Source organism: Phlebotomus argentipes, unplaced genomic scaffold (assembly GCF_947086385.1).
Source record: "Phlebotomus argentipes unplaced genomic scaffold, Phlebotomus argentipes genome assembly scaffold_4, whole genome shotgun sequence".
Taxonomy (NCBI): domain Eukaryota; kingdom Metazoa; phylum Arthropoda; class Insecta; order Diptera; family Psychodidae; genus Phlebotomus; species Phlebotomus argentipes.
In genome coordinates, this window is record NW_026776174.1 from 1,444,773 (window position 1) to 1,470,434 (window position 25,662).

The window sequence follows — 25,662 nt, forward strand, 5'->3', positions numbered from 1 at the left end:
GGGATTTGTTTTGCCGCTTTTCGGCCTTGTTTTCTAATCAATCTGCTAGCAGGAAAGTTGTGTTTTTGTTAAAAAACAAAAAAAACGCCAACCCCGAAAAAGCTTTCAGGTAAGAGTCACGGTTTGGCAGAAAGTTCGGTTGGTTTTGTATTGGATTTTACGAAGAAGTCCTTCATTTCTCAAAGATCAGTCATATATTCTGTTAATTGAAATTGTTAAATATCATAAAAATAGAAGTATGAATTCTTAACCTCTTCCTAGTTTCTCAATTTAGAAATTTTATCTTTTAATAAAACATTTTCCCTAAAACAACGAGTTCAACCACTGTAAATTGAGTAAAATTGGAAAACAGAATGTGTAAACAATACATTAAAAGTTCGAAACAAGTCGGAAATCGGCACTTTCCTGAAAGCCATCAAATCCATCTGAACTTTCACAACAACCGTCTCCAGAACAGCATATATGTAAGACGGGAAGACCGTAATATAAATGGATGTGTTAGATAAAAATACTATGGAACATTTTTCCAAGCCACTCTCGCCCACCTCCCTTTGTTATACCTTTTATTTGAAAACTCCCAAGGAATATTTTACCCGCACAAGATCGATAAGCCCACGAGACTGTCTAATTGCGAGTGAGCACGAATTTCGAAAAAAAAGACTCTGTTTTGGCCAGAACCAGACTAAAATATGGCACAGACATAATTATAATGTGGATTTTGTGGTGTATGGAAGCAAAAAAAAAGAAGAAGAAAATAGAGTTATTGTGAGTGGAATTGAAGACATATTGCTGGATGTGAAGAAGAGAAGCGTTCAACGTTGGGGTGGAGAAGGATAGAGTATTTGTCATATTATAAATCTTATCTCACCCTGTTTATAGAAATTGGCACATAAATGTGCTGATTGCCACCAGAAGGAGAAAATACCTTTTCACTCTCTCTCTCTCTCTAGTTCAACTTTCTGTGTGCGTGTTCTATCCTCGTTCTGGGCTGGATGGCGATGCGTTTTTGGCGGGTAGATTTGCGGACACTCGCACAGACACTGTCAGGATGGATTATCTCCTGCCACTTCTTAGCACTAAAAATACACTGGTAATGGTGTCCTCGCACCCTGGATATCGACGAGGTTTGTACAAAAACTGCTGATTTATCACAACAATTTCATACCATAAGCACCACCTTATGGTTATAATTAACGACGATGCCAGTTACGATGCGTACACTTCTCCTACAATAATACCCCCCATTTAAATATAGTGCACACACGCCTCGTGGAAGATTTCTCTCGTGGTGCGAACAGATTTGAATCAGTGGGTGATGAAAGTAAATAATCCACTGGCTACGGATTATTTACTCCTCTCAGCCCCAACACTTGCGTCGTTTTGCTCAAATGAGGTGGACGCGGTTCAAACTCATACACAATGCGTGGAAAATTAATTTGATCTCATGTGATCTTTGTCACAACTCTTGAGACATCTCTCTTATGTCTCAGCATCCAAACACTTGGGCGGACAAAATGTTGCCGAAAGAGCGCTTTTCTCGCGTCTTCTCAAATCACACTCAAATTGCCAATTCATTTGAGCATCCACTCGAGCGCGTATAGAGAAAATGGTCAAGCATATTTTGCATGATGAGTTATTCACCCCTTCGAGCGATTATCGAGACAAATTTAATTCTCACTTCCAACAAGCATTTTTCAGGAAAAATTTCTTCAATTAACAGACACTCAATTGAATGGACTTTCGCAAGTTTGTACAAATTTATTTATTATTGTTCTCAGTGTGAAATCTGCCGCAAATCGCGTAAAATGTTCAGTATTGAGACTTGCCATTCACCACAGGCGCAAGGTTCTAAGATCTCTCTCGGTGATTTTCATTGAGATTCCATGGCATTTTCCGTCATTCCACATCGAGTTTCACTGTGTCTTTATTTGATAAATTGTGCATCGCATTAGAAGTGGCTTTTTTTGTCTATCTCTGATTTTGTGTCTCTTCAAATTCTCCCCTTCATTTCTTGCACATTTCATTTTCTCCACATGCACAACATCAAGTGCATTGAGACGAATGGCAGAGTGGAGTAACGAGAATAAATTAATTTTAATAAAGTTATTATGATCGTCATGAAATATCCAAGTGGCTGACATTCTTTGGCCTCTCTACAATGGGCCCGTTTCTGTTGCTCTCTAACATATCAAATGAGATGTGAGGATGGAAAATGGCTCGAGAAATTATTTATGAATGATTGTGGCTGTTTAGCTTTAAACAAGATCGACAATGACACTATTATTGTGACTTTTCAACTAAACACACCGCGCATAGAGAGGAAGAGGATGAATTTAATGCTCGCACAGAAACATTTCCTAAACATTTTTCATTTTGGGAAAAGACATCACAAACTGGCCACCCAATTCACGTCACTCAGGATGGAGACAATTTCCTCTCTTTTTTTTTATCAACACAGACAAAATTCTAAATTTATAGACTTGTGCATGAATATTTTATCATGCCAGATGATTTTTCTTGCCTTGTGAAATCTTCCGCGGTGAACACTTTACAAATGAAAAGTGTCAAAAGGCTTAAATTGTTTCACATTCTGACCGGATTTTTTTTGCTCTCTCTCTTCTTTCTTTCTTTCTCAAAAGCCCAAGAGGGAGAGAGAGAGATTATTTAAATAGAATTAATTAACTCGCCATGAAGAAAACGAACGTGCTGAAAAATTTTATTTCTATTGAGCGATAATATGGAAATCACAACCATGGATGTATTTTGCTTCTTGCTAATTTTCAATGTAAATAACCATCACTTGAGCCATCGAATGTTTGGTTGAAACGTGGAAATATTCATCTGACGTGATCACGTTTAAATTTTTCTTCAGCAATATCTAACATACTGTCAAATTGACATACGGAATTGACATTAATTCAAGATCAAGTTGATCTCCACGCAATATCAATGTGATTTGAAAGAGAATCTCTGAATGCACACACAGTCAGAGATGCAGTCAATATCCAATGTGACCATCACGCGGACAACTGATCACCTCACAATCATTCCTGCATCTGAAGCTCAATGCGAAATAAAAAATGAAATGACGGCCCACCCACGGTGTCTAGAAAAGCCGGGTAAAATGGTAGAGAAAAGTGTGTTCGGTGGAAAAGATTTGTCGTGTGGATAATTGTAACAAAGCGTAGCAGAAACTGGCATCGTTGCTCAACGAAATATCTCACACCGGCCAATATGAGCAGTAAGACCTAACAAATTGCAGGAGATTTATGCACTTTTAATTGCACCTCCAGTGGAAATGATGCGGTTAATGTTGCACAAAATGAATCACACTCAGCCAGTCTGACTGAGGCCTCTATTAACGTGATGATTGGGGCAATTTTTATCCCTAATTGCCTTGTCAATTCACCTGTTTTAGCACAATTTGACTTCACTTGACGAATCTCTTCTTCTTCTTCTCTTCTCACAAACTCCACAGCTAGGTCACTGTCACAGAATCACGGAGGAATCCTGCTCCTCCAGGCACTTTATCCAATTTTGTTGCAAGGATGATGTGCGATCAATTGCACATCGATCAGCGTGTAATCCACAGACGTGTGTGCGTGCGTCAGAACAAGAGTATCCTTTGAGGACTGACTGAAGACGATCGAACGTGATCGAAGCGCGCGCGCAGCTCAGCGGATCGTGTATGATGAACAAAAAGCAAAAGCCACCAAAACAACACTGACAGGCGGGCGGGCAACAGAGTCTCGTGGAATCGACAAAAACGACCCTGGGCGACTGAAAATTTCAAGCATATCACAGTGTATGTGAATTGGTAATATACACGGCGGATATATGTATAACTCTTAACACTATACACTATATAGCAAATGTAAACCTAGGAGAATCATCCGCGAGAGAGCGAAAGAGTGTGTGGCACGAGAGAGGGAAGAGCTGAGCGCGATTCACGGGAATTGACTCACTGTGAGGCCTCACAATTTGCTTCTGGGTGCGCTCTCTTGACTATAAAATACACATCAAAGTCGCATATTACAACTCTACGCGTATAAGCTGAGAGACGCGATTCTTTTTTGAGAAAATGAGGGAGAGAAGAAAAAGAGACACATACACACGGTCATACACGAAACTATCCACACAATCAGTCGTCGCTTCCATGTCTCACGTACACTCGCGCATCTTCAACTATTTCTTGTTAATTTTTCCTGACTCGACTGATTGTCAATGAAGCAGGAATTTATTATTATTCTGGTGCAACATGAAAACTTCTGATGCGACGGAGAATTCACTATTGAGCAGCGTGGTGACAAAAACGGATATTTAAATTTTCACTTGAATTACCAATTAAGATGCTTTGCAGACACATGTCGCATCGCTGAAGAGAAAGGGATTCTAACTAGTTTGCTTGAAATCTGTACAAGTACTTCACACTATATTTTCTTTACAGCGCATGTGATAATGAGGCTCATCACCTTCAAAATGGTATATTCATAAAGGTAAAACCAAGAGGGAGATAAAACAGTCAGAAGCGGTGTACAGCTCAACAGAAGTACTTAAGAAGTGGAAGTAATCAAAAGCTTACAACATTCCTTCCCTGAGTGCTTATTTTACTGACAAATTATCCCGATTCTTTGAATTCCCTTCGATTTTCACGCAGAATCAAATTAAAAAAATCTTTTTTTAGGTTATGTAATGAATCGCGGTTTGATTTTGTGAATAATTCGCATTCTAGCACAACAATTCTTATCGTTAAGTTAAAGAGATTGCTTTTCTGAACCTTTGATGCCAAGAAACACTGCAAAATGTTTTGAACTCAAACATAACCTAAAAAATAGTCATTTCGATTTGAAAAATGTTCATTCCGAAAGCTTTTTGTACAATTTTATCACTGAATCAGCAGTTTTAAGTTCTTTAGAGGATCTTAACCAGATCATTTTGTGATCTAGAATTCTTAGAAACGGAGTTTTTGAAGATCTCTTAGTAATATTTTTAGGTTATGTGTTTTTAGGTCTATTTTTACAGAAATATCGGATGGAAACTTAAGAAATTCATATAGAATTTTCAAGTTCTAGAAGTGTCAGGCAGATTTTGAAGTGTTTGCAAGTGGTGTACAGATCTAAGGCAATTATCTCCCCCTTGGGCAAAACAGTTAAGTACATAAACCTCTAAAGAGCCTCGAGTTATATTACTCGTCCTCCTCTTTTTATTTAATAGTCTTTTATCACAAGCAAAACACCGCAAGCATTACCATATTCACCATTCTGAACTCTATGGCTATTTGATAGTAAAAAAAAAAGTTCATATAAATATCCGGAAGAGTAGCAATAACAATAATCATATATCTGCGTGCAATCGACATGAAGAGGCAAGTGACAATAATTTAGACGCCCAGCAACTGCCACGTGAACTGCGCGGCGAAACTTTGTACAGAATGAAACATTGTGGAGTCATCTTTCGCTTCACTCTCCAATTATTGTGGAATTTCTGTATTCACCGTGCCTATGAAAAGATCAAGAGCCTGAGATTTTTTTTTGACTGTGTGTGCAGAACGTCAGGAGAATTCCACGGGCTATACAGCGCGGGTTGATGACAAAAATTTGGTGTGTGTCAAAAACTGCGGAGATCAAAGAATCTCACATAGAAGATAATTAGAGGAATTTCAATTTTGTCTCTTCGCCTGCGCCTGTCATATAGGTATAAAGGTGACAATTGCTTTTAAGCCCGCGCGTTTCCTCTTTCACGTCGCCAATTGTCCAGGCGCTTATTGAATTCCTCCGCGCCAATTGCACGGGGAATTAATATGTGGGCGGATTTTGTGACGTTTCGCAGTGAGAAAAACGGCCAAAAAAGTGGCATGTGAATGGAACATCGGACGTGACATAAGATACAAATGAAATTTGATACGCCAAATATGACTGTCGGGGGGGCGCTTATCAAGAGGAATACCATCCATTCTATCTTTTAATTTTGCAGAGTGCTTAACTCAATTGACGAACACATACTTTATCACTTTTGTCCGTTGTGGCAAAGCCATTCGTGCGAAGGCCTCAATTGATTCTCTGCCTATTTAACACTTTAAGTATGAATTTAATGTGACAACAATTGCTCATGTGTATGACATTCAGAAAGTTTGACATCTGATAAATTCTGTTTATAAGTTTATAATTATAGCCATAGTTTTAGTTTTCATCATAAACATGAGCTAAATAATTGTATAAATTTTCGCGCGCGCCAAGTTGATATTTTCAGCGGCTCACAGAGAGCGATAATTTTGTGATAACAATGAAAATAGTCTCTAACACCACATATAGTGTATCTAAAACACATTAAAGTGACTGTAAAATAATCATGCACAATTTAACTCATTAATTCACATGGATTTCATTTAATGGTAACCCGCGTACATTTAGCCAAGTGTCTGTCGACGGGAAAAGAACGTGACAGACACAATAGATTTATCTGCGCTGTGAAAATATCTCCAAATCTAAAAATATCAATCAACACATTTTATTATTTGGGGAGCGAGAGAGAAAATGTTCTGAGAAGCGGAAAAACGTGAAATTGGAACGATTTTTTTTTCTTCATCATCATCATCTTTGTTTTACTGCGTTGGAAAAGGAAGAATAACATGGGATCCGCATTTCTAGAATGGTTCCATATCATCTTTCTCTATAGCACAGAAGAGAACAGTCTCTGGGTGTTTTTACTGCCATTCACGTTTATTGCAACATTTTCACACTTTTCAAAACATGTAATCATGATGTTATTAATAGATTTCACATAACAATTCATCCGTTGGCAAATGATGCAAAAAGAGGGAATATTTTCCCAATGATCAATAATTTCTGTATTTGACTGTTCACAATGGACAAAGTGGAGAATTCATCGAAAGAATGATTGGCTCAAGTGTTAAACGCACACAAGAAGTATTATATGTATGTATTTAGTACGCCAAATAGGGGGAAAATTAAATCTCTCACACATATATTCCTTAGCCACTGTTCCTTCGCGCGCCCGTCTCTTCGGCCCGAAGACGTGACTTGCCTTGAATATTTGCTTATGTGTTAAAATTCAAAGGCATAAAGCACGGTATTGTGTACAAAATTCGTGACGTCAGCGTCTCTAATAAATACAAAAAAGTATGTAGGTAAACATTATCGGAATATGATAAGTAAACATTAACAGAAAAATTACCCATTGATTTTCAACTCCCTTCACTTTCTGTCTCACTTCAGGCCTCGCATCGCCGATGCACGAGTATTGATGGGTGGCTTTTTTTTATTGTCGTCCGCGAGTGTTGAAGCGAATCAGTGTGATTGCTATCCAACGGCCGAAGCCATCAGAGTTGATAGTAGAGTTCCGCCACGAAAGTATAGATCACGCGCTTAGTTTGCTAGACAAAATGAGTGACAATTCTCAATTAATGGCAGAACTAAAAACTCTGTAAATTGGCTAATGACATGATTAATTTAGACTCTGATGATGGGCTTTTAAATTTTCACATTTGCCACATGTCAATACAGTGTCAGTTTGCTTCTCCTTCCAATGTCTCACTTTTCTGTCTTCATATCATGAAAAAACCGTGAAGTGACGCTCTTTTTCTGACTCTTTTCACGATGTGAGACAAAACATTTCACTAATTGTCCTATCGATTTCACATATAGCAGTTGGCAGATCACATGGCCTCGACGGTTGAGATTTCAAAGACATCCGTCAATCAATTTTCGTGAGGCTGAAACACCCATGAGAGATGCCTGTGAAGGCGAATCTTCTGTTGCCTTCTGTCAAGTGCGCGAGCGAGAAAGAGTGCGTGTGAGGGACAAAATGTTAATTACCTCGTGAAGAAATTAAGCAATTTAGCCGGAAAGACATGGGAAACAGCTGAGTGTGTCAGGAGCATCTCAAGATGGGATAATTCTTGGGACATCTCTCAGACTCTCACCCAAAGAATTTGCCACTTTAATGCATCGTCAACAGAGGAAAATTCACTCCTTGCCACTTAAGCCACGACCACACACAAGCTTTCCCACAAGGCGAGGAAAATTGAGGAGGAAATATCTCGGTGGCGGAAGAAAATCACTGCGTAAACATAGAAAATTCACGAGACACCGCAATGAGGTGGTGGGAAAAAAAAAGACACGGAAAAGATATGCTGGGTATTCTTTCCCTCGAAAGAATATTCTTTTTTTCTACTGGAGCGGGAGAATAAATCCTAAAATAGTTCATACAAAGATATCTGCTTACTCTCACAATTCTCCCTCGATTTGCCTCATATTTTACTCATCACGCCTGGATTTCTTGTTTATATCCCCAGAATTTGTTACATTCGGAAATTGACCTTTCCCTCTCCTCCATTCCAGAGATGAGAAACCATGAACGCACACATAATTCATTGTATGTTGGCATCCAATTGAAAATTGACTTTTGTACTCAAGTGGCAAAAATGTTGCATTTGCGATTCTCACTCTCTCTGGAACGAAAAAGCCGCAACTGTGAATGCTCAAAGAGATAAAAGCACTTCATGGCCAAGTACAGAAAAGAGTTGGGATTTGAGAAAAAGCCTCGAACTTCTCAGAGCGTATAAATAAAATGCGGCATTTGAAAAATGTTAAATGATTTACGTGTGTGTGTGTGTTAGTTGATGGGTGAAAAACCTTCCGCAAATCGCACCTTTTCACATCGCCATTGCAAATCAATAGTCCTTCAATATTAACCACAGATATTCATTGTTAAATACCTTGGCCGTCTGCCCTGGATATATTCGTGATAATTGAAGAGAGAGAAAAAATGTAATTTCAGTCACAATATCCATATTGCGATGTGGTTAACAAAACAGTGCGTAATTTTTATCCGAATTTTCCAAAAAATTATATTCCCCTCGCAATTAAAATATACTTTACCGCATATGCTTTCTAGAAAGAATTATTAATTTATCATATCTGTCCTGTAATCAATATTTTTCGCCAAATTTGAAACTTTGGCATTCCATTCTCCATCTTCATTAATTCCATTTCGCGCGGATTGGACCAAATCAAACAGTCTAATTGTTTCATTTCTATCGCGATGGTGCAGAAAGTGCAAAATAACAAGAATAATGAGGATATTTTCCAGTGGTATATACAATTTCCCTTGCGCGTTGCGCCATTTCAGCCCCTCCAGTTGACTAATGAGGCTTTCAGAGATTGTGTTCTGTTTTTTTTTTTCGACTAACAACCATCGAATTGAACAAGAATTCAATCAATTCTCTGGCGGAATTACATTATCTTGGCTGTGTAATAGAAAATGATTGAATTGATGGGCGTGAGTGGAGTGAGGGGGGAATTTTGGGGGGAGCTTTTTCGCCTCTTTGGCCGCAAAATTCCCATTGCCAAAGAATGTGACTATAGATTTTTTATGACTCCCCTCCATCTTTCCGAGATAGTTTCATTTTCTCCGCCTGGGCTTTCTTTGTTCGGCTCCGGTGGCTTTCGACTCGCCGCAGGGAAAATGGAGCGAGCGAATGCGAAGAAAATGCTCCATATTCCACTGTTAGAGAAAGGAATATGCTCAACATTAATATTTAAGTGTTAATCAGCCCCTTTTAAATTATGCGTGAGTCCTCGGAGACCTGCGAAGCGTGTGTAATGTCTGTTTATGACATGGTAAACTCTCATGTTACATTATTCACCGTAATCAGAACGCATGGAGGAGGAATTGAGTGAAAATACAGCTATTTTTCTCTTATTGTAGACATTAACAGATGGAAATATAACTTGTTGAGCGAATGCATAAATTTATGAAAGCTCAACTAAAGCTCGCACCATTTCAACCGTCAAGAATGGATTTCTTTCTGCTATTTTCCCATCTTCCCAATCATGACATCAAGATTCCCAAGTGAATTCATCTCTACCCAGTTTGAACAGATTAAAATTTATCAACAATATCATATTCGGAATAATGTAAATTTGGTGATGCTATTTGAAATGCACCAAATCCACAAACATGGTAATTATTTTTCCACAGTGTAAAATGCAACAATGCCGTAGCGATCATGCAAATTCTTGATGAATTTTCGACCCACAAATGAACTAACCATCCATAAATCAATTGTATGTATAGTTCAACAGTTGATACATTTCCCACGAATTATTGTCGTTTTTTTACATGCCAAAAATTGGCAATTCCATACAAATCATCATGAGTTCGAAATTGTATGAAAATTGATAACCGTAAAATATGATTTCAGGTGTTCTTTCACCAACATTTCAACCCAGTGAAGGAAAATACAATTCAATTGATTGAGATGAATTCCACTGAACTTGCTTCAAATTAAAACGGAAATCCCCTCGCGAAGAAGCGAAAACACGTCACTGTATATAGTTCTAAGGCTAGAGCTGGACTAAAGAGAGAGAGAAAGACGGAAAATTCCATGGCGGAAAAACATAATAAAATTCCTTCCGTTGTATATATAAAAATTACCAAGAATGTTTATAACATCCAGCCCAGAGTGTGCCTCTTGAATGAACTTCAAATTTTCACGCAATCGGCATACAAATTATCTCGCCATTCTCCATTTCTTCCACTATAAAACAATATCAGTGGAAAAAGAAGAGGGAGAGAGAGAGAGAGAGTTAAGGCGTGAAATATGCTAAGGAATAAGACATAAAAGAATGATATAGGAATATTGATTTGACAACTTGTTCGGCTATAAATTTGGAAGGAAAAATTTTTAAGTGACTCCCATCTCACATTCAATGGAGAGGCTCTTCGTCATTTCTTCTACAGCTCGCACTCAATAGCATTGAGATACATCGTGGAAAAAGGGAGGAATTCAACTTTATAATAATGACGTGAGTTATAAATCTTTTACTACCTATTTTCAGCATTTGTATACACACCATATTGAACTCGATTTCCCGCCACTTTACTGTAAGTCTCTCACGCTGCTTCACCCTAACAAACTGGGCGCTTCAGTAAGCAATTGAAGAATTACAACGATCTTCAGAAGCTCTGTTTTATGCAGAATAATTTAATAATTAGAAAAATGATAAGGAAATCTTTTCAATAGTACAACTTTAACTAATCCTGTGTGTATTTATTACAAGTGTAACTAAGTAAAAATCTTTACAATTAACTAAAAAATTCGCTTCTTTAATTCATCATATCTCATTTTCCCCTGTTCTTCTTCTTCACAACTGTACGATGGTAACTTCTTAAGGTGCTTCCGACGTTTCTGTGTCTATTCTGGAATGAGAGATCTTTCCCCATTTGCGGGAAGTATCGCCAACACACACATGAATAACCGAAAGCAAACCAAGAGCTGACTCTTCCCACTCCCAGGCGACTATCGAGAGCGGATGAAACTTCGGCATTTGCCCAGGCCTTCAGCATGGCAGAAAAACGGAGGAAATGGAGGAGACTCTTGGGGTGAGGCTTTGGCAAGGAAGTCTGCTGAGTATCGGCGAATTTCACTACACATTCCATGCTTATATTGCGGAGTATATTGATAGGCACGTGGGAACCTATGCAAAATTTCAACAATTTATCTTCACAGAAACCTCCCTTGGGCATCGCACTGGCAACTATTCGCCCCGAAGCCTAGACATCAGGCTAATTTCATCCCTCCAGGCCACCCTATTTACCTTTCGATAGTCTCCCAAATCACTTTTTTCCCCGCCACACCGCACAGCCCTTCGCAGCATCATAGAATTTTGTATAATTTTTCAAATGTAGCCCTCAATGGGCATGAAAACACACACACACACTTCACGTCGGTGTGAGCATCCCAAGTCCACCCCGAAAAACCCTCTCGTCGGCCCAGCAACACTCATGGATGGCAGAAAATGTGGTGGAACATTTTTCTGCGCCATGAGAAAATGATGAAATATTGCTGAATGGAGTTTTGAATTGATGATTTAATGGCGGAAGTGAATTGTATACTCGGAAAAATTTGTCTATGGTCTTTTTTGCTCGCTCACGGGCCCATCTTCACGCCGCCATACATCATCTTTCGCGCGTGGAGCGCGCAGTATCAAGTATAAAAAATGCTTTCTCACTTGTGGCACATTCCTCTCGTTCACTTTCACTCTTGTCTGCCAGCCTTTTTGTGTCGACCCAGAAGAGCTTTCATCTCGACGGAGCGAAAAGTTAGAAGGGCACGAAGGAGGAGACTTCCACCCCAGCATCACAATAGATCAACTCACCTGAAAAGAGAGAGAGAGAGAGAAGAAGAAGAATGAGGATAAAATTAGATAAATCTCCACCTGTGAGATATCCCAGTGAATTATTAAAACATTGGGCAATGCCCAACTCTCGCCCACTGATTAATTGACAGTGATAATGAGAAAGATGCAGGAGGATGCCTCGGGAAGATGGTTTTTTAACCAGGCCATCAAATATTTTACGATTCAATTTCGCGGAAATTTATCTCAAGGGAATTTTCGTGCAAATTATCACCGTCGACAGAATGGTAAAATGTAGATTTTCCTGTTGTTTTAGTGCCACACTGCAAGAATTTGTACCACCCATCAGAAAGATGTTTTAAATTACACCAAAAATGATTCAATTTCACTGAGGATTTCTGCCAGAAGTTTCAATTAATTCACATTCTTATCTAGATTCAAAAAATATTATTCATTTCCATTCTTAAGTATTGTGAAAGAAGATTTCCTTGGGAAGTAAAATGAAAGATTTCTCCGAAGGATTTCTCTATTTAAAGATGGAGAAGGAAATGTAGAAAGTACGGATATCAGAATGGTTTTTCTACTTCAGAAACATACTTTCTTTTCGTATGTTATTCATTATAATCCAGAGGGAGTGTCTTCCTTCTTTAACGCCATCCTTTTCCCTGTTCTTTTAGCATTCACCGTAATGGATTCGTTAAAAGCAGGTCAACAATGCGCTTCGAATGGACTTTTCCCGTTGGAAGATGTTCACCCTTCTGCCAAGTGAATTTGTCCCCAAGTGACACAACTTTCAATTAACCCTCTTCGCCCAACTCGTCAATCAAGAGGAACCACTTGGCATTGTAAAAGAGGAGGCGGTGTTCAATTGTTTGGCTGTTTGTAAAAATTAATTTCATTCCTTCTCACACTCTCACTCTCTCTCTCTCAAGAGGGAGCTTTAGTGGAAGGTAAATGGCACAACAACACATTCTCCTCTCCTCCAAACACCTCAATCCACTTAGTGGATGGTAGCAGGAAGAACCCACTCTTGTGGAGGAAATAATGGCGAAAAAGCTGTCAAAGAGCAAATTGAATTCTGCACGAAATTCCATTTTCCACCGCTTCACATGCACACTATCGCTATATAGTTTGGTGGGGATCGTAATCGGGTCTCAAAGCAGCCAGACATCATCCTTTTGCGCGTCGTGGGCTGCAGCCAGTGAAAGGCTTTTCCCAGATTTTCCACTATTAAAATTCCCCCATTGTACAACATTCAATCATTCTCATGCCATCCTCTGGTAAGTTTACACTTTTACCACCACAAGAGACCCTTTCGCCAGTCACACGAAATACCAAACTGTGGCACAGGAGAACACTCTCTTGGCTCACACAACAACACAGCCACCGAAAACCGACACTCAAGATAAGGAAATATTAATTCGATATATTGCCAACAATTTGCACAGCACAAGATGATGTACAGACTCCTTGCTGGCTTATTTTATTTCAGCCCACAGCGTATGTTCAATAGTTTAAGATGAGGCAGCACGATAGGTGAAATTGATTGTGATTCACTTTCCTGATCCATTTTCCACGGATATTGAACAACAATCCCTCGTCTGCGTCAAGGCCCCTTTGCACTGCTTATAGGAAAATTGGAGTCGTCGGAGGGATGAATGCCGTGGCATCAGGTGTATCTTATTGTATATATTCATACTTAAGACCCTTCTTTATTAATAGTATTTCCCATTGCTTCGCTCACCTCCAAGGCAAGGCAGAAAAATTACATTTTTATCATGATAATAATGATTTAACAGTGCACAAACTACAGATTATTCTTCTTAAGGGATGAAAAGTATATTCCTTAAAAAAAACACTGGCGTCTCAAAATTCTCACACACCCACGAATTAATTTTATTAAAAATTTCTGTCACTGTGATCATCGCAATTGTGTCTAAATGTATTAAGAAAAGAAGCGTTATTTCCGCAGTTTCTATTGCGGATTATCAGAACAATTTCGCCACAGCCCACGATCAACCCTCCGTTTCCGGTTCTCTCGCGAAGAGTGTAGGAAAAGAAAAACAAATAATAAAGTTTTCACCCGCCCACGAAAGCATTGGGGCTCTGGAGCTGATTATTTCATTCACACCCCGCAGGGTGGCGGCTGTTTTTCATTATTTGCATAAAAGATAACGACGTCGCACAATTTTTCCCTTAATTGAATTTAAATTAATTTTGCAATTTCTGGACCATCAGCAGGTGGATTCCTCCAGGTGGAAAAAATGACCAGAGCGCGTCTGGAAGGCGACTAATGCGTGGTCGGGGGAAATTTGCACAATAAAAGTCATTAGACGCTAAATGTCCCGCATTTATCCGCTGCTAATCAATTCATCTAATTCACAAAAGTCATAAAAGGAAATATTCGCGAGCCATTTGCCAATTTAACGGCCAGGTGCAATAAAAGCCGCCTAATTGGTTCCTGTTAATCGTTTTTCTAAAATTACTCATTAATTTTCCAGCGTCAATTTAGGGGATTTTTGGGAAAGAGTTCTCGGCAAGGCTCAGGTGAAAATGTGAGCAGGGCCAAATTCCACCCACAAACCATTCCCAAAATGGAATGCTGGAACTCTCACAGCGCAGCTAAGAGGGTGAGAGAGGGTGAGAGAGAGTGGGAGGGAGAAGTGGGTGTGTAAAATTCATGCAGAGCCCAAACATTGTTCGCTGACGAGCAATTGATATTCTTCGTCAAATTGAACAGCGAAGAGTTCATAAAATCATGCCCTCGAATGAGAAATTGCACGCCGCCAGGGGAGAATATAGAATCGTCATTATCGTAAAAATGGAAATAAATCAGGCTCCACCACTCCATCCGCGGCAGCGCACACCCACCGAAAAGGCGCGAGCTTTGAGTGCCTCTCGCGTAAAATTTCATTCCACGGTTAGGCTTTTGAGGCGCGCGGATTCCACCCCCCACGATTTCCACTGTAATTTCTCCACGAAAATAATAATATAATCCCTCGTGAGGGATTTTCGCTCTAAAGGTATGGAGAACAAACATAAAATCCGCCATGCGAATCAACATGACTTTCCGGTTATGGGGCTAATAGTAATCTTTCACGGTACCTCAAAGATAATTCCACACACATTGAGAAATATGCCACCCTCCCAGAGAGGGGTGTGTGTGTGTGCCTTAGACAAAATTCCAATTATGCATCTCAGAAGAGATTCTCATACACTCTTTTCCACTGCCACTCATACAGAATTAATGGTGAATGATTAAAGAGAAGAGGCGTCTAAAGTAATGCCAACATGAGATTAATTACGGCATTCAGAGGGAAGCTTTTCAAAAGGAACTCCCAAATTTATTAAAGTCACAACAGAAGATGCTGAAGTAAAGAAAGGTTATTTACAATTTCCATCTTCTTTATGCACTATTGCCTCTAAACACCAGGAAAAGAAATTAAAATAAGAATCAATCAAGATACATAATTGTCATTATTTTCTAATTAGCGTTAGTCAAAGCTCTCTGACTCCCAATTAAACTTCCTAGACAGACTCAAACTTCCCAATAAAATACTATAGATACTTGTGTGACATGCAGAGCAATATAAATTTAAATGAAATTAAATCGTAATTGAAAATTTATAAAGCAAAATGTGTATTTGCAGTGCAATGTAAACCCCTTTAGCATTTAAATAACTTTTTCATTCTCATATCAGCCAAGTATAGAGACACATCATACATATATTTCATCTCGTGCAATTGTGTCTCCTTCGTCTCCCCCCTCCCCCTCCTTTGCGTCTCCATTTGGGCGACATTATACGGAAAATCCATGGAGACTCCTTCCTGAGAGCTTTGGACGTTTTATTGAATACATCTCGTAAAATAGACATTTATCATTTTTTTCAAAGCTCTCTCCATTATGAGCATCTCTCCTTGTGTCTTTCTCTCTATGGCAATTTCAAAAATGGAAAAAATTGAAAATGTTGTGAAATGCTGTATATTTTACGTTGATTGAATTTTTCATACGACTGCCATTTCCTTTTTAATTATGGCGCGCGCTGTTTTTTCCGAGGGCCAGCAGAAGAGTCCTCGAAGCTCCCAATATACTGATAATTAAAATAAACATCAAATGTGATGTGAAAGGGGGGGGAAAGCATCAGCCGAACATGCATGAAGATCAAATGAAATATTTCACATTTTCTCCCTTCATTTGGCTCACGCAGCAGCTGAATTATTTTGATAAATGTGCTCACGAATTTTTAATGGATGGACTGACCTCGTCCAAATGAAGTGTCCTGAAATTTACGTCGGTTTGCGGGGGGTGGCGAGTGGGGGTGAATGTAATTAATTAACAGAAATATTCCTCGTGACAGTTATCTCCCATTCACGACTCCGCCACGGGCGAAAATGCCAGGCAGATGGAGTCAATGAGACCGCGAATGACTTAATTCTTGCCCAAATTGATTTCATTTCCAATGTCAGTTCGCTGGGTGAAGTTTTCAAAGCCCCGCGAGAGGGATTTTCCGGCCAAATTTTCACCACACTTTCTAAGGAGACAGTGAAAGTGGGTGATTTATTTCCCTCAAACTTGATGGGAGATCCGAATTTTCTTTCATATCCTCTCGAGTTTTCTTATTTGAGTTTCATATGACTTCACAATATAACGAGCAGGAAAATTTTGAGAGCGAATAGAATGTAATAGAAGCGGAATTATTTTCCACACAGGAAGAGGAAAAAGAAAAATGCAGAGGAAAAGTGGATTATATAAATTTAGCAACTTTACTCTCTCAACAAACTGAAAAAGAGTTGAAGGACATTTCATGTTCTCAAAGAGAATCTATAAGAAAAGAATGTCCAGTGAATTTTTTATTACTTACAAAATTTATAATAATGAAAAAAAACTGCATTTTTTTCTTCTCTACGAACACTCAATTTCTTGAGACTTCACATTCTCTAGCTATTGTAGAGAAAATTGAGCACCTCTTCGTCATGTTGAGATGTTTTCATTTAAATTTACTCCACCTCATTTGCCACTCATTCATTTTTCCCTTCATACCTGCCAGATGAAGAGTATTTGCAAATTTCTCCTCATTACGCGAACCATCTTCTCTTGTGCGATAGAAAAATATTTTTTTCATGCAAAAATGTGTTCATTCTGTTGCACGAAACACTCCACCCTTCGTGGCCCAGAGAGGCAAACACACAGGAGACTGAAGAGAAAACCTCTTCGGCGTGAGTTCACAAGCCACATCTATTCTCATTCAGCTCTGGCACAAGGGAGTGGATAACTATTGCAATATTTACGTTATGTCGTTAAATTTTACATACTTTCAAAGACGCGCGGTGTTGGCAAATGGGGAGGAAAATTATATTTTATGCAGCGTGTGTGTATTAAAATGCTTACAGAGGATGCTACTTATTAGCTGATACGAGACTTGGTGGCTTTTCTATATGCAAAGGAGGCTAAATTCATATTGCTTGCGAAGAATTGTGCTCCAAGGAGCTCAGGAGTTGCACCTGCATGGGTGAAAAATGGGTGAGGAAGATAAGTTTTCTGCTCTATAGCTTTCGTGGAGAATGAGCTCTGATAAAAATAATTGCACAACCAGGCGCCTCCACTGTCTCAGTTATTTATAAACCTTGCTCAAAGATGCTTAAATGATCTCTTATAAGCACATAATTTTTAGTTTTGCCAACAGAGAGAGAGACTTTTGTAATGTTGCGCAACTTTCATATCACTTCTGATATTTTAAATTTACCTCCAGACTTTTTTCCCTCCTCCTATATTGCAATACTCACAACGAGACAAGCTCTATTTTATACAATGAGAATATACACAGTGTTTTATGTTTAGTTTCATACTAGTTTCGTCGCTCGCACTGAGATGAAACTCTGTCTTCTTCATCGTATATTCTTTATCGCATGTTTTTAATTAAAACTTTTGTATCACACCTCCATCCTCTGTATTTGAGATTAAAAAGTCAATGAATAGGATGTTGTCTGTGCGGGGACAGGAAGATGCTGAGTGGCAGGAAAGATGCAGGACGAATTTTATCTAAAATTGTCAAGTGTTGTTGAAAAATTTACAGAAATTGAGCAACTATTATGGATTAATTTCTTCTGATAACTTATCTCTACAGAAAGTTTGAAACTTTTTAAATTGAATCACATCTTTGCACATTCTTTGACAATTGCGAATTCTCACATGAGATTCACTGTCATGTAAATATGTCATCATCAGGAATTTCACCTAAAAGAGAAGGAGAGAGAGAGGGAAAATGTTGGCAAAACATAGAGAATATCAGTCTCTAAAATGCAAAATATGTAGACAGCAAGTAGCATAAAAAGTGCATACATCAGCTCTCTTCTAGCCATGAAAATTGGATGGAAATTTCCCAGCTTTTGTCCAAAGAAAATTTCCCACACATGATGAACAATTTGCGAGTTCACTTCATTTCTGACTCCAAAAAGGGTAAATATGAATCATATAAACACTAATTTAGTGCTGATGATGAGCATGTGTAGACTTACGTCGTCTGCACCCTTTTCATGCATGAAGACTTGCCGTCAGGCGAGATTTGTGCTATATCGGGCATTTTAATTCGGTAATTAAAATTTCTCATCAACACTGGAGGAAAGTTTGCGTGAAGTTTTGATAATAAACATTCCGCAGACACCAAAATCGCACTCATCAGAGATCATCCACAATCGTCTTTGTCCATATATACAGAGAAAAACTTTTAAAATGACAATGCAAGGATTGTAGAGCTTTTTGAGATCTAATTCACTGTGACGTTCACACAAAGTCAACTCCCAAACGTCAATTTTATCACCACATGAGAGCCCAATTAGGAGAATTACTCGGTGTTTTTTCACAAAATCTCGTCTTTTCATTCAACTTCTGCAATCAGTGTGAGTGAAAAAGGGGGGGGAAAAGACGGAAAGTCTACGCGAAGAGGGTATCACAACCCCATTGTGACGCCTTGCAACCCTCCAGCTTCCTCTCCTCCCTGAGACAGTGCTCAATGAAAGGGAGGACCATTCTCCACTCATTTAGTATCACAGTAGCGGCGCGATTCAAAGAATTATCTACCGTGACGATAGAATTATAGACGATGAAGGCAGCAGAGCAGAACTAAGATTGGCAAAAATTTGATATCAAGTTACGTTCACCCTGACATTCGTTCTGGAAGCTGAGGGTGAAATCGCTTTGGCGTGGAAAGAGATACTGAAGCGCAGCGGTTCTCTATATTATGCGAATTTATAGGAAGATATTGTATATATGAGAGGAGGAAATTAATTTAATGGACCAGAGGAAAACCAGGTGCTGCCGTCTTCATCGTGCCCGTCTTACTGCGCGAAAACGGAGAAAAATGAATTGTTTTTGTTGCGAGAGTTTACTTCAGAAGATTTTTTCTCTTATTTATTTTCCATATCTTATGGAACTTTGCTGAGGAAAAAGTCATTTACAAAAGCTTGTTACTATGCTTTCCTTGTGACTTTGCAAAAGTGTTGCTTCTTCTATATAGTTGGCAATATGCATAGAATTCAGAGAGATTTTAGAGACAGAAAAATCTGTCTTTTATTAATTATTAATTCTCTATATTTGTACAAAATTGTAAGTTAATGTTTTTTTTCTATCTCCACAATTAGTCGGAATGAATCCTGCAAATGTCAATGAATTCTTTGAGGAGGAAAATTTCAAATTCAACACTTCCAGCAGACGACAGCAGGTAGAGGACGCCAGAGAACCCATCCATATTTATCTCATGCCATTCAGCACGTGCCATTCATCTCAGAAACAATAACATTTTGGAAAAAGAGTCAGATGTACCGAGTGAGAGGAAATCAACCCAGCCGGTCACATTTGGTCTATTTGCCGCACAAGAAAATATTTGAGCAGAGAATTTAATTAAATTAAAACAAAAACATTGGAAACAATATCCATTAAGGGGAGAGAGCGAGTTGCCTGAGAAAGGGATCTGTGCATACAAAGTACAAATATGACTTGTGTTTCTAGAGAAAGTTTCACATTCCCAGTTTGAGCAATTCGTGTGGTCAAAATTACAATTTCATGCTTTGTGTGATGTGTGTGCTTTTTGGGTTCAGCCAAGTTAAACATCTTGAATTTAATTCGTGTCCAACTTGGGAGAGAGAGAGAGAGTCAAAAATCAGCAGCATAGAAAAGGGTTCATCCACGCACTCCTTGGGGTTAATTAAAATATTGGTCTAGACTTTTTGGGATACCTTTTAGAAGATATTTATACACATTTTTTCTTCACCGCACAACAACGAAAATTTCTGTATTTTGCCAGGTGAAGAGAGAGAGAAAAAAAACGATTCAAAGTCAGAACAGTGTTGATGGAAAATTTAATTAATTAATAATACATTTTATTGCTATAACCACAAAACATTTCCACACAACAAACACATGCCTATGCAGGAGTTTTTCCAACATAACAAAAAGGGGGGGTGGCGAAGTGTGCAAATATTGCGCCACGTCATGAAACTTAAATTCGGAAAATGTAATAAACGAAAACCATTTTCCAAATAAATTTATGCCACATCATCGTCATCAAATTCAGCTGCCAGCTGAGGATGGGCAAACGTACACACACGACGCTGAGGTAAATATTCCATTGGTTTGTGCGGAGGGATTGATGGAATTAGAGGTAGAGCTTCCATGTTACCATTCAATTCATGTTTGCTGCTCAGCTTGTAACACTTATTGTGGTTTATGCAGCAAATCAATTTGCCTGATGAATGAATGAATAGATTATGTGTGCATTTCAGCACCCACTCACTCAATTCTGTTATTTCTACACTGTCTACATGTGTCTTCTGCCACTGCCACAGCTCTTTTTCCGCAATAAATCACTCGATCCAGCATTGAAAGCGCAGGTGAGGCAAGTGGATGAGAAAATACCATGTCACAATGGAAAATACTTGGAAAATTACTGTGTGATATTGATAAGACTGACGTAAGTTTAGTAGTGGAAATTGTATTATACATTCCCATCAATATAAGAAATTGCTTCTCCAAATTTACTGTTTTAAGAAACTGCTCAAGACTGTGGATTTATTGCTAATAATTAACCAATATTTTTCTTATTCAATATACAATGCATCATCGATCTCAGTCCATAACTTCATCATTTCCGTGTCAATATCATTGGAAACTAAGACCTTCACTTGATCAGGTCCAGGAACTTCGTCTCTTTTGAAGATCTGACGATCGCAAGACGGCTTGGAAGTCTTTACTGTGCAAGGCCTGAATGATCGCCAAGTCTTGGCCTCGCCACGAGCAATAAAATTCACGAAGGTTCGGACATAAACATCGCTCATTCGGCCTTCTGGACTATCAGGATCGAAAACGGGGAAGAGTGGCGGCATAGTGAAGAGGAACATTAGATCATCTATATGACTGACTCCCAGATTCAAATCTGTCTCAGTGGTATATTTGAGAATTGTGTATGGACTCTGGAACAAAAATCAAATGATAAATAAAATGATACATGAAAATAGAAAATGAAATAAATACTCTGAATCCAAATTCATAAATATAGACAGGATTCTTCTGTACGTCCGCATACTTCAGATATTGGCTCACAAGCTTGTAAGTAGGATAACGTAAAAGTCTGTCTCCATACATCTGAAACAATGCGTGATAATGTAATAAAATTCATTGATTAATATAGAGTCTAACCTTTAAGTATTGTCCTTTATTTGAGTCATCGATGTAATCTTGACCATTCAAGTAAAACTTCAAGACGCTGTTCAGATGTCTTGGCGGGAAATCGATTTGAATTGGCAAAAGATCATGCAATTTTGCATTAAATTGTTGTAATATTGTTTCGTTGACCACAATCAACGCATTTATTAGCTCTTCATCACTTGTAACGCCAGTCAAAATTGGTTTATGTTTGAATCTTCCTTCAGCCCACATTTTCCGTGGATCCTCTGTCAGGAATGCACCATCCCAATGTCCTTCGACACACGGTCGAACTGGGACTGGAGGTGTAACGTTAAATGCGTAAGTTTGATCAACAGCAAACACCAGTTTTAGTGCATCAACTTTCTTCAATTGATTGGCCAAAGAATAAGAAGAAGCAGTTTTCCAGTCATCCAAGCCGACATTTTTAGCAGCTTCACGAAACTGGGACGCAAAATCAATCGGATACACAAATGGAGCGATCCCATTCCCACTCATAATAATCGATTGATGGAAAAGTCCTGCAGTAAAAAGGATATTATTATACCGATCCAAAATTCACATTAAATTCGTTGACTTTACCCTGAGACTTTGAATTCAACATATGCAACTGTGTTGAAGCACCTCCTGCACTCTGTCCAGAAAGAGTTATTGCATTGGCATCACCGCCAACTGAAGCAATATTCTTCGCCACCCATTCAAGAGCAAGTTGCTGATCCTTCAATCCAAAGTTTCCCTTTACAGCTCCATCTTCGGAGCAGAGAAAACCCAGAAAACCCAAACGATAGTTCAGAGTCACAAGAATAACTTCTCCATTGTCCATGAAATATTCAGGCCCAAAATATCTGGGATGAGACGAGAAGGAAGCAAAAGATCCTCCATGGATATACACCATCACTGGGAGTTTTTTGTCGCTACTCCAAGTATTTGGTCGGTAAACGTTGAGATAGAGACAATCCTCTGAGCCTGAAACAGGCTTTCCGGGCAAGTAATAGTTTCTTTGATAGCAATCGTCTCGAGGATACGAAGCATCCCAGTATCCTTTCCATCCACTGTACGGCACAGGATTCTCTAATCTCAATTTTCCCACTGGAGGCTCAGCGAAAGGAATTCCATAGAAAGCCTCGTAAGGCTTTATCCTTCCAGTTTCGTACTTTCCACGAATGCATCCAGCATTTGCACACACTTCCGGTTGACGTAACGATTTGCTTAAGAAAGCGTCATTCAAAAATTGATTATTTGCAAGTAATATTGGTTGAATATTATTTCCACACAAAAATATAACTAACAACAAAAGTTTCATCTCAATTTTTAGCTCTTGTCGTAAAGAAACCCAAATATAAACTGAGCGATGATATTTTATCAGCTTCTTTTCAATCCAATGTGTTCAAAACCAGTTCTATTTCTCTGAGAATTAAATATGCAAACAGCCAGATGAATAATTTTTTTTCGAAAATAAATGAAACGAACCATGTATAAATCCAATACTTCATCAGTGATACGAGAAATCTCTTGTGCAACTCTTCTCAATCGTTTTATTTTTCAAATTAACAGCATGCAGGCCTCCACCGGAAACAAGTGTTGTTGCTTTACTTACAATCCACTATCGATCTTAGCCCAAAACTTCACCATTTCGGTGTCAATATCATTGGAAACTAAGACCTTAACTTGATCAGGTCCGGGAACTTCGTCTCTTTTGAAGATCTGACGATCGCAAGACGGCTTGGAAGTCTTTGCTGAGCAAGGCCTGAATGATTGCCAAGTCTTGGCTTCGCCACGAGCAATGAAATTCACGAATGTTCGGACATACATTTCGCTCATTCGGCCTTCTGGACTATCAGGATCGATAATTGGGTATAATGATTGTATAGTGAAGAGGAATAAACGATCGTCGAAGTGACTGACTCCCAGATTTAAATTAGTTTGTGCTGTATATTTGAGAGATGTAATTGGACTCTGAAATGAATTTATAATATTAAATTAATAATGTGGCATTTAAATTAAGTTCAAATAATTACCCTGAATCCAAATTCGTAAAGGAAAACAGGATTCTTCTGTACATCAGCATATTTCAAATATTGACTCACAAGCTTGTGAGTAGGATAATAGATAAGTCTGTCTCCAATCATCTGAAATAGTATTTTGTGAATAAGTATAATATTTGAAAGATTTGGTTTTTTCGGTTTTTCTTCACCTGTAAGTAATTTTTCTCATTTGAGTTATCGATGTAATCTTTTCCATTCAAGTAAAACTTCAAGACACTGTTCAAATGTCTGGGTGAAAAATCGGCTTGGATTGGGAGAAGATCATGCAATCTGTCATTAAATTGGCGCTTTAACTTTTCATTAAGCACAATCACAGCGGCATACAATCCCTCATCACTTGTTGCAGTAAGTAACATAGGTTTATGTTTGAATCTGCCTTCAGCCCACACTTTTCGTGGATCCTCAGTCAGGAATGCACCATCCCAATGTCCTTCGACACACGGTCGAACTGGGACTACAGGTGTAATGTTAAATGCGAAGGTTTCGTCGACGGCCAATACGAGTTTCAATGCATCGACTTTCTTCAATTGATTGGCCAGAGAATAAGAAGAAGCGCTTTTCCAATTATCCAAGCCGACATTTTTGGCAGCTTCACGAAACTGGGACGCAAAATCAAGCGGCGACGCAAATGGAGACTGGATATTTCCACTCATAATAATCGATTGATGGAAAAGAGCTAGAGGGAAAAATATGCTAACATTAGCAAAATGATGTGCAAACACTTGTTTGATTAACACGCAATAGTGATTGTTATTACTAATTACCCTGAGACTTTGAATTCATCATATGCAGCTGAGTTGAAACACCTCCAACACCTAATCCAATGACAGTTACAGCATTTGCATCGCCACCAAATGATTCAATGTTCTTCGCCACCCATTCAAGAGCAAGTTGCTGATCCTTCAATCCAAAGTTTCCTTGCACTGCTTCATTTTCTGAACACAGAAAGCCGAGAAGACCCAATCGATAGTTCAAAGTCACAAGAATCACTTCTCCGTTGTCCATGAAATATTCAGGTCCCAAAGTTCCGGGATTAGACGAGAAGGAGGTAAAGGCTCCGCCATGAATGTAAACCGCTACAGGCAGTTTTTTCTTAGTATTTGCTGTATCTGGCCGATAAACATTCAGATACAAGCAATCTTCGGATCCAGTAATAGGCTTTTCTGGCAAGTAATAGTTCCTTTGGTAGCAAGCGTCACGTGGATACGTGGCATCCCAATATCCTTTCCATCCCTTGAAGGGAACTGGATTCTCTAGTCTCAATTTTCCCACTGGAGGCTCAGCATAAGGAATTCCGTAGAAAGCATCATACGGCTTAATTCGTCCACTTTCATGCTTTCCGCGAACACATCCAGAATACGCGCAAACTTCCGGTCGACTTGACACTGCCGTTGGAGAAATTACACTCTCATGTTTAGGACTATTTTCTGCAACTGTTTGTAATACCAAAAAACCAAAAATCACTCCAATAAATAAACCGAACTTCATCTCGACTGATTTTTTGGTTCTGCACTCAACCAACGTCAGAATGGCTACTGTTCAAAATATGTGGAAAACGTGGTTTTATAGCAAACAGTTTTCATGATTAATAGGCTTTAATAGCATAAGAAATTCTTTACAGATGTACGTGTTACATGAGAAATTCAATTAGTTATAAGATAATTATCATTATAAAAATCAATAATAATGAGTTTTATTAGAAAATATTGATGTCTCATTAAAAATAGCATGATTTTTTACTCATGCGAAACCTATAATT

The 25,662-nt window shown here is 38.7% G+C and overlaps 3 protein-coding genes across 10 annotated transcripts in view; all 3 read right to left on the bottom strand.

Annotated features, from left to right (window-relative positions):
• LOC132258177 (polypyrimidine tract-binding protein 2) overlaps nt 1-25,662 on the bottom strand; it is a 203,115-nt gene that overhangs the window by 137,130 nt on the left and 40,323 nt on the right. For 4 of the 8 annotated variants that reach the window (XM_059755330.1, XM_059755327.1, XM_059755326.1 and 1 more), the window contains exons 1-2: nt 3,410-3,808; nt 869-1,226 (exon numbers count right to left, since the gene is read on the bottom strand). The exons of 1 other annotated variant lie outside the window; for it this stretch is intronic. The gene's annotated coding sequence lies outside the window, so the exon portion shown is untranslated. Of the gene's footprint in view, nt 1-868; nt 1,227-3,409; nt 3,809-7,194; nt 7,263-25,662 lie in introns of those variants that run through there. 3 more of the 8 variants (XM_059755322.1, XM_059755323.1, XM_059755325.1) reach the window with 3 other exon arrangements.
• LOC132257819 (juvenile hormone esterase-like) lies at nt 21,255-23,670 on the bottom strand. Its single transcript, XM_059754856.1, has 4 exons — nt 23,456-23,670; nt 22,441-23,066; nt 21,853-22,379; nt 21,255-21,626 (listed from the first exon to the last, which is right to left on the bottom strand). The coding sequence occupies exons 1-4, from the start codon at nt 23,668-23,670 to the stop codon at nt 21,255-21,257; spliced, it is 1,740 nt and encodes a 579-aa protein (XP_059610839.1).
• Nucleotides 24,660-25,391, bottom strand: LOC132257820 (juvenile hormone esterase-like). The gene is made up of 2 exons (XM_059754857.1): nt 25,382-25,391; nt 24,660-25,336 (listed from the first exon to the last, which is right to left on the bottom strand). The coding sequence occupies exons 1-2, from the start codon at nt 25,389-25,391 to the stop codon at nt 24,660-24,662; spliced, it is 687 nt and encodes a 228-aa protein (XP_059610840.1).

What these genes read in the sequence shown, in the direction of transcription:
- LOC132257819 (XM_059754856.1), bottom strand. Translation starts at nt 23,670, where the DNA reads ATGTATGTCCGAACATTCGTGAATTTCATTGCTCGTGGCGAAGCCAAG. An exon ending in GTTGAATTCAAAGTCTCAGG is followed by an intron (nt 22,380 to 22,440) that starts GTAAAGTCAACG and finishes TTTTTACTGCAG; the next exon opens with GACTTTTCCATCAATCGATT. An exon ending in ATAAAGGACAATACTTAAAG is followed by an intron (nt 21,627 to 21,852) that starts GTTAGACTCTAT and finishes TTTTTGTTCCAG; the next exon opens with AGTCCATACACAATTCTCAA.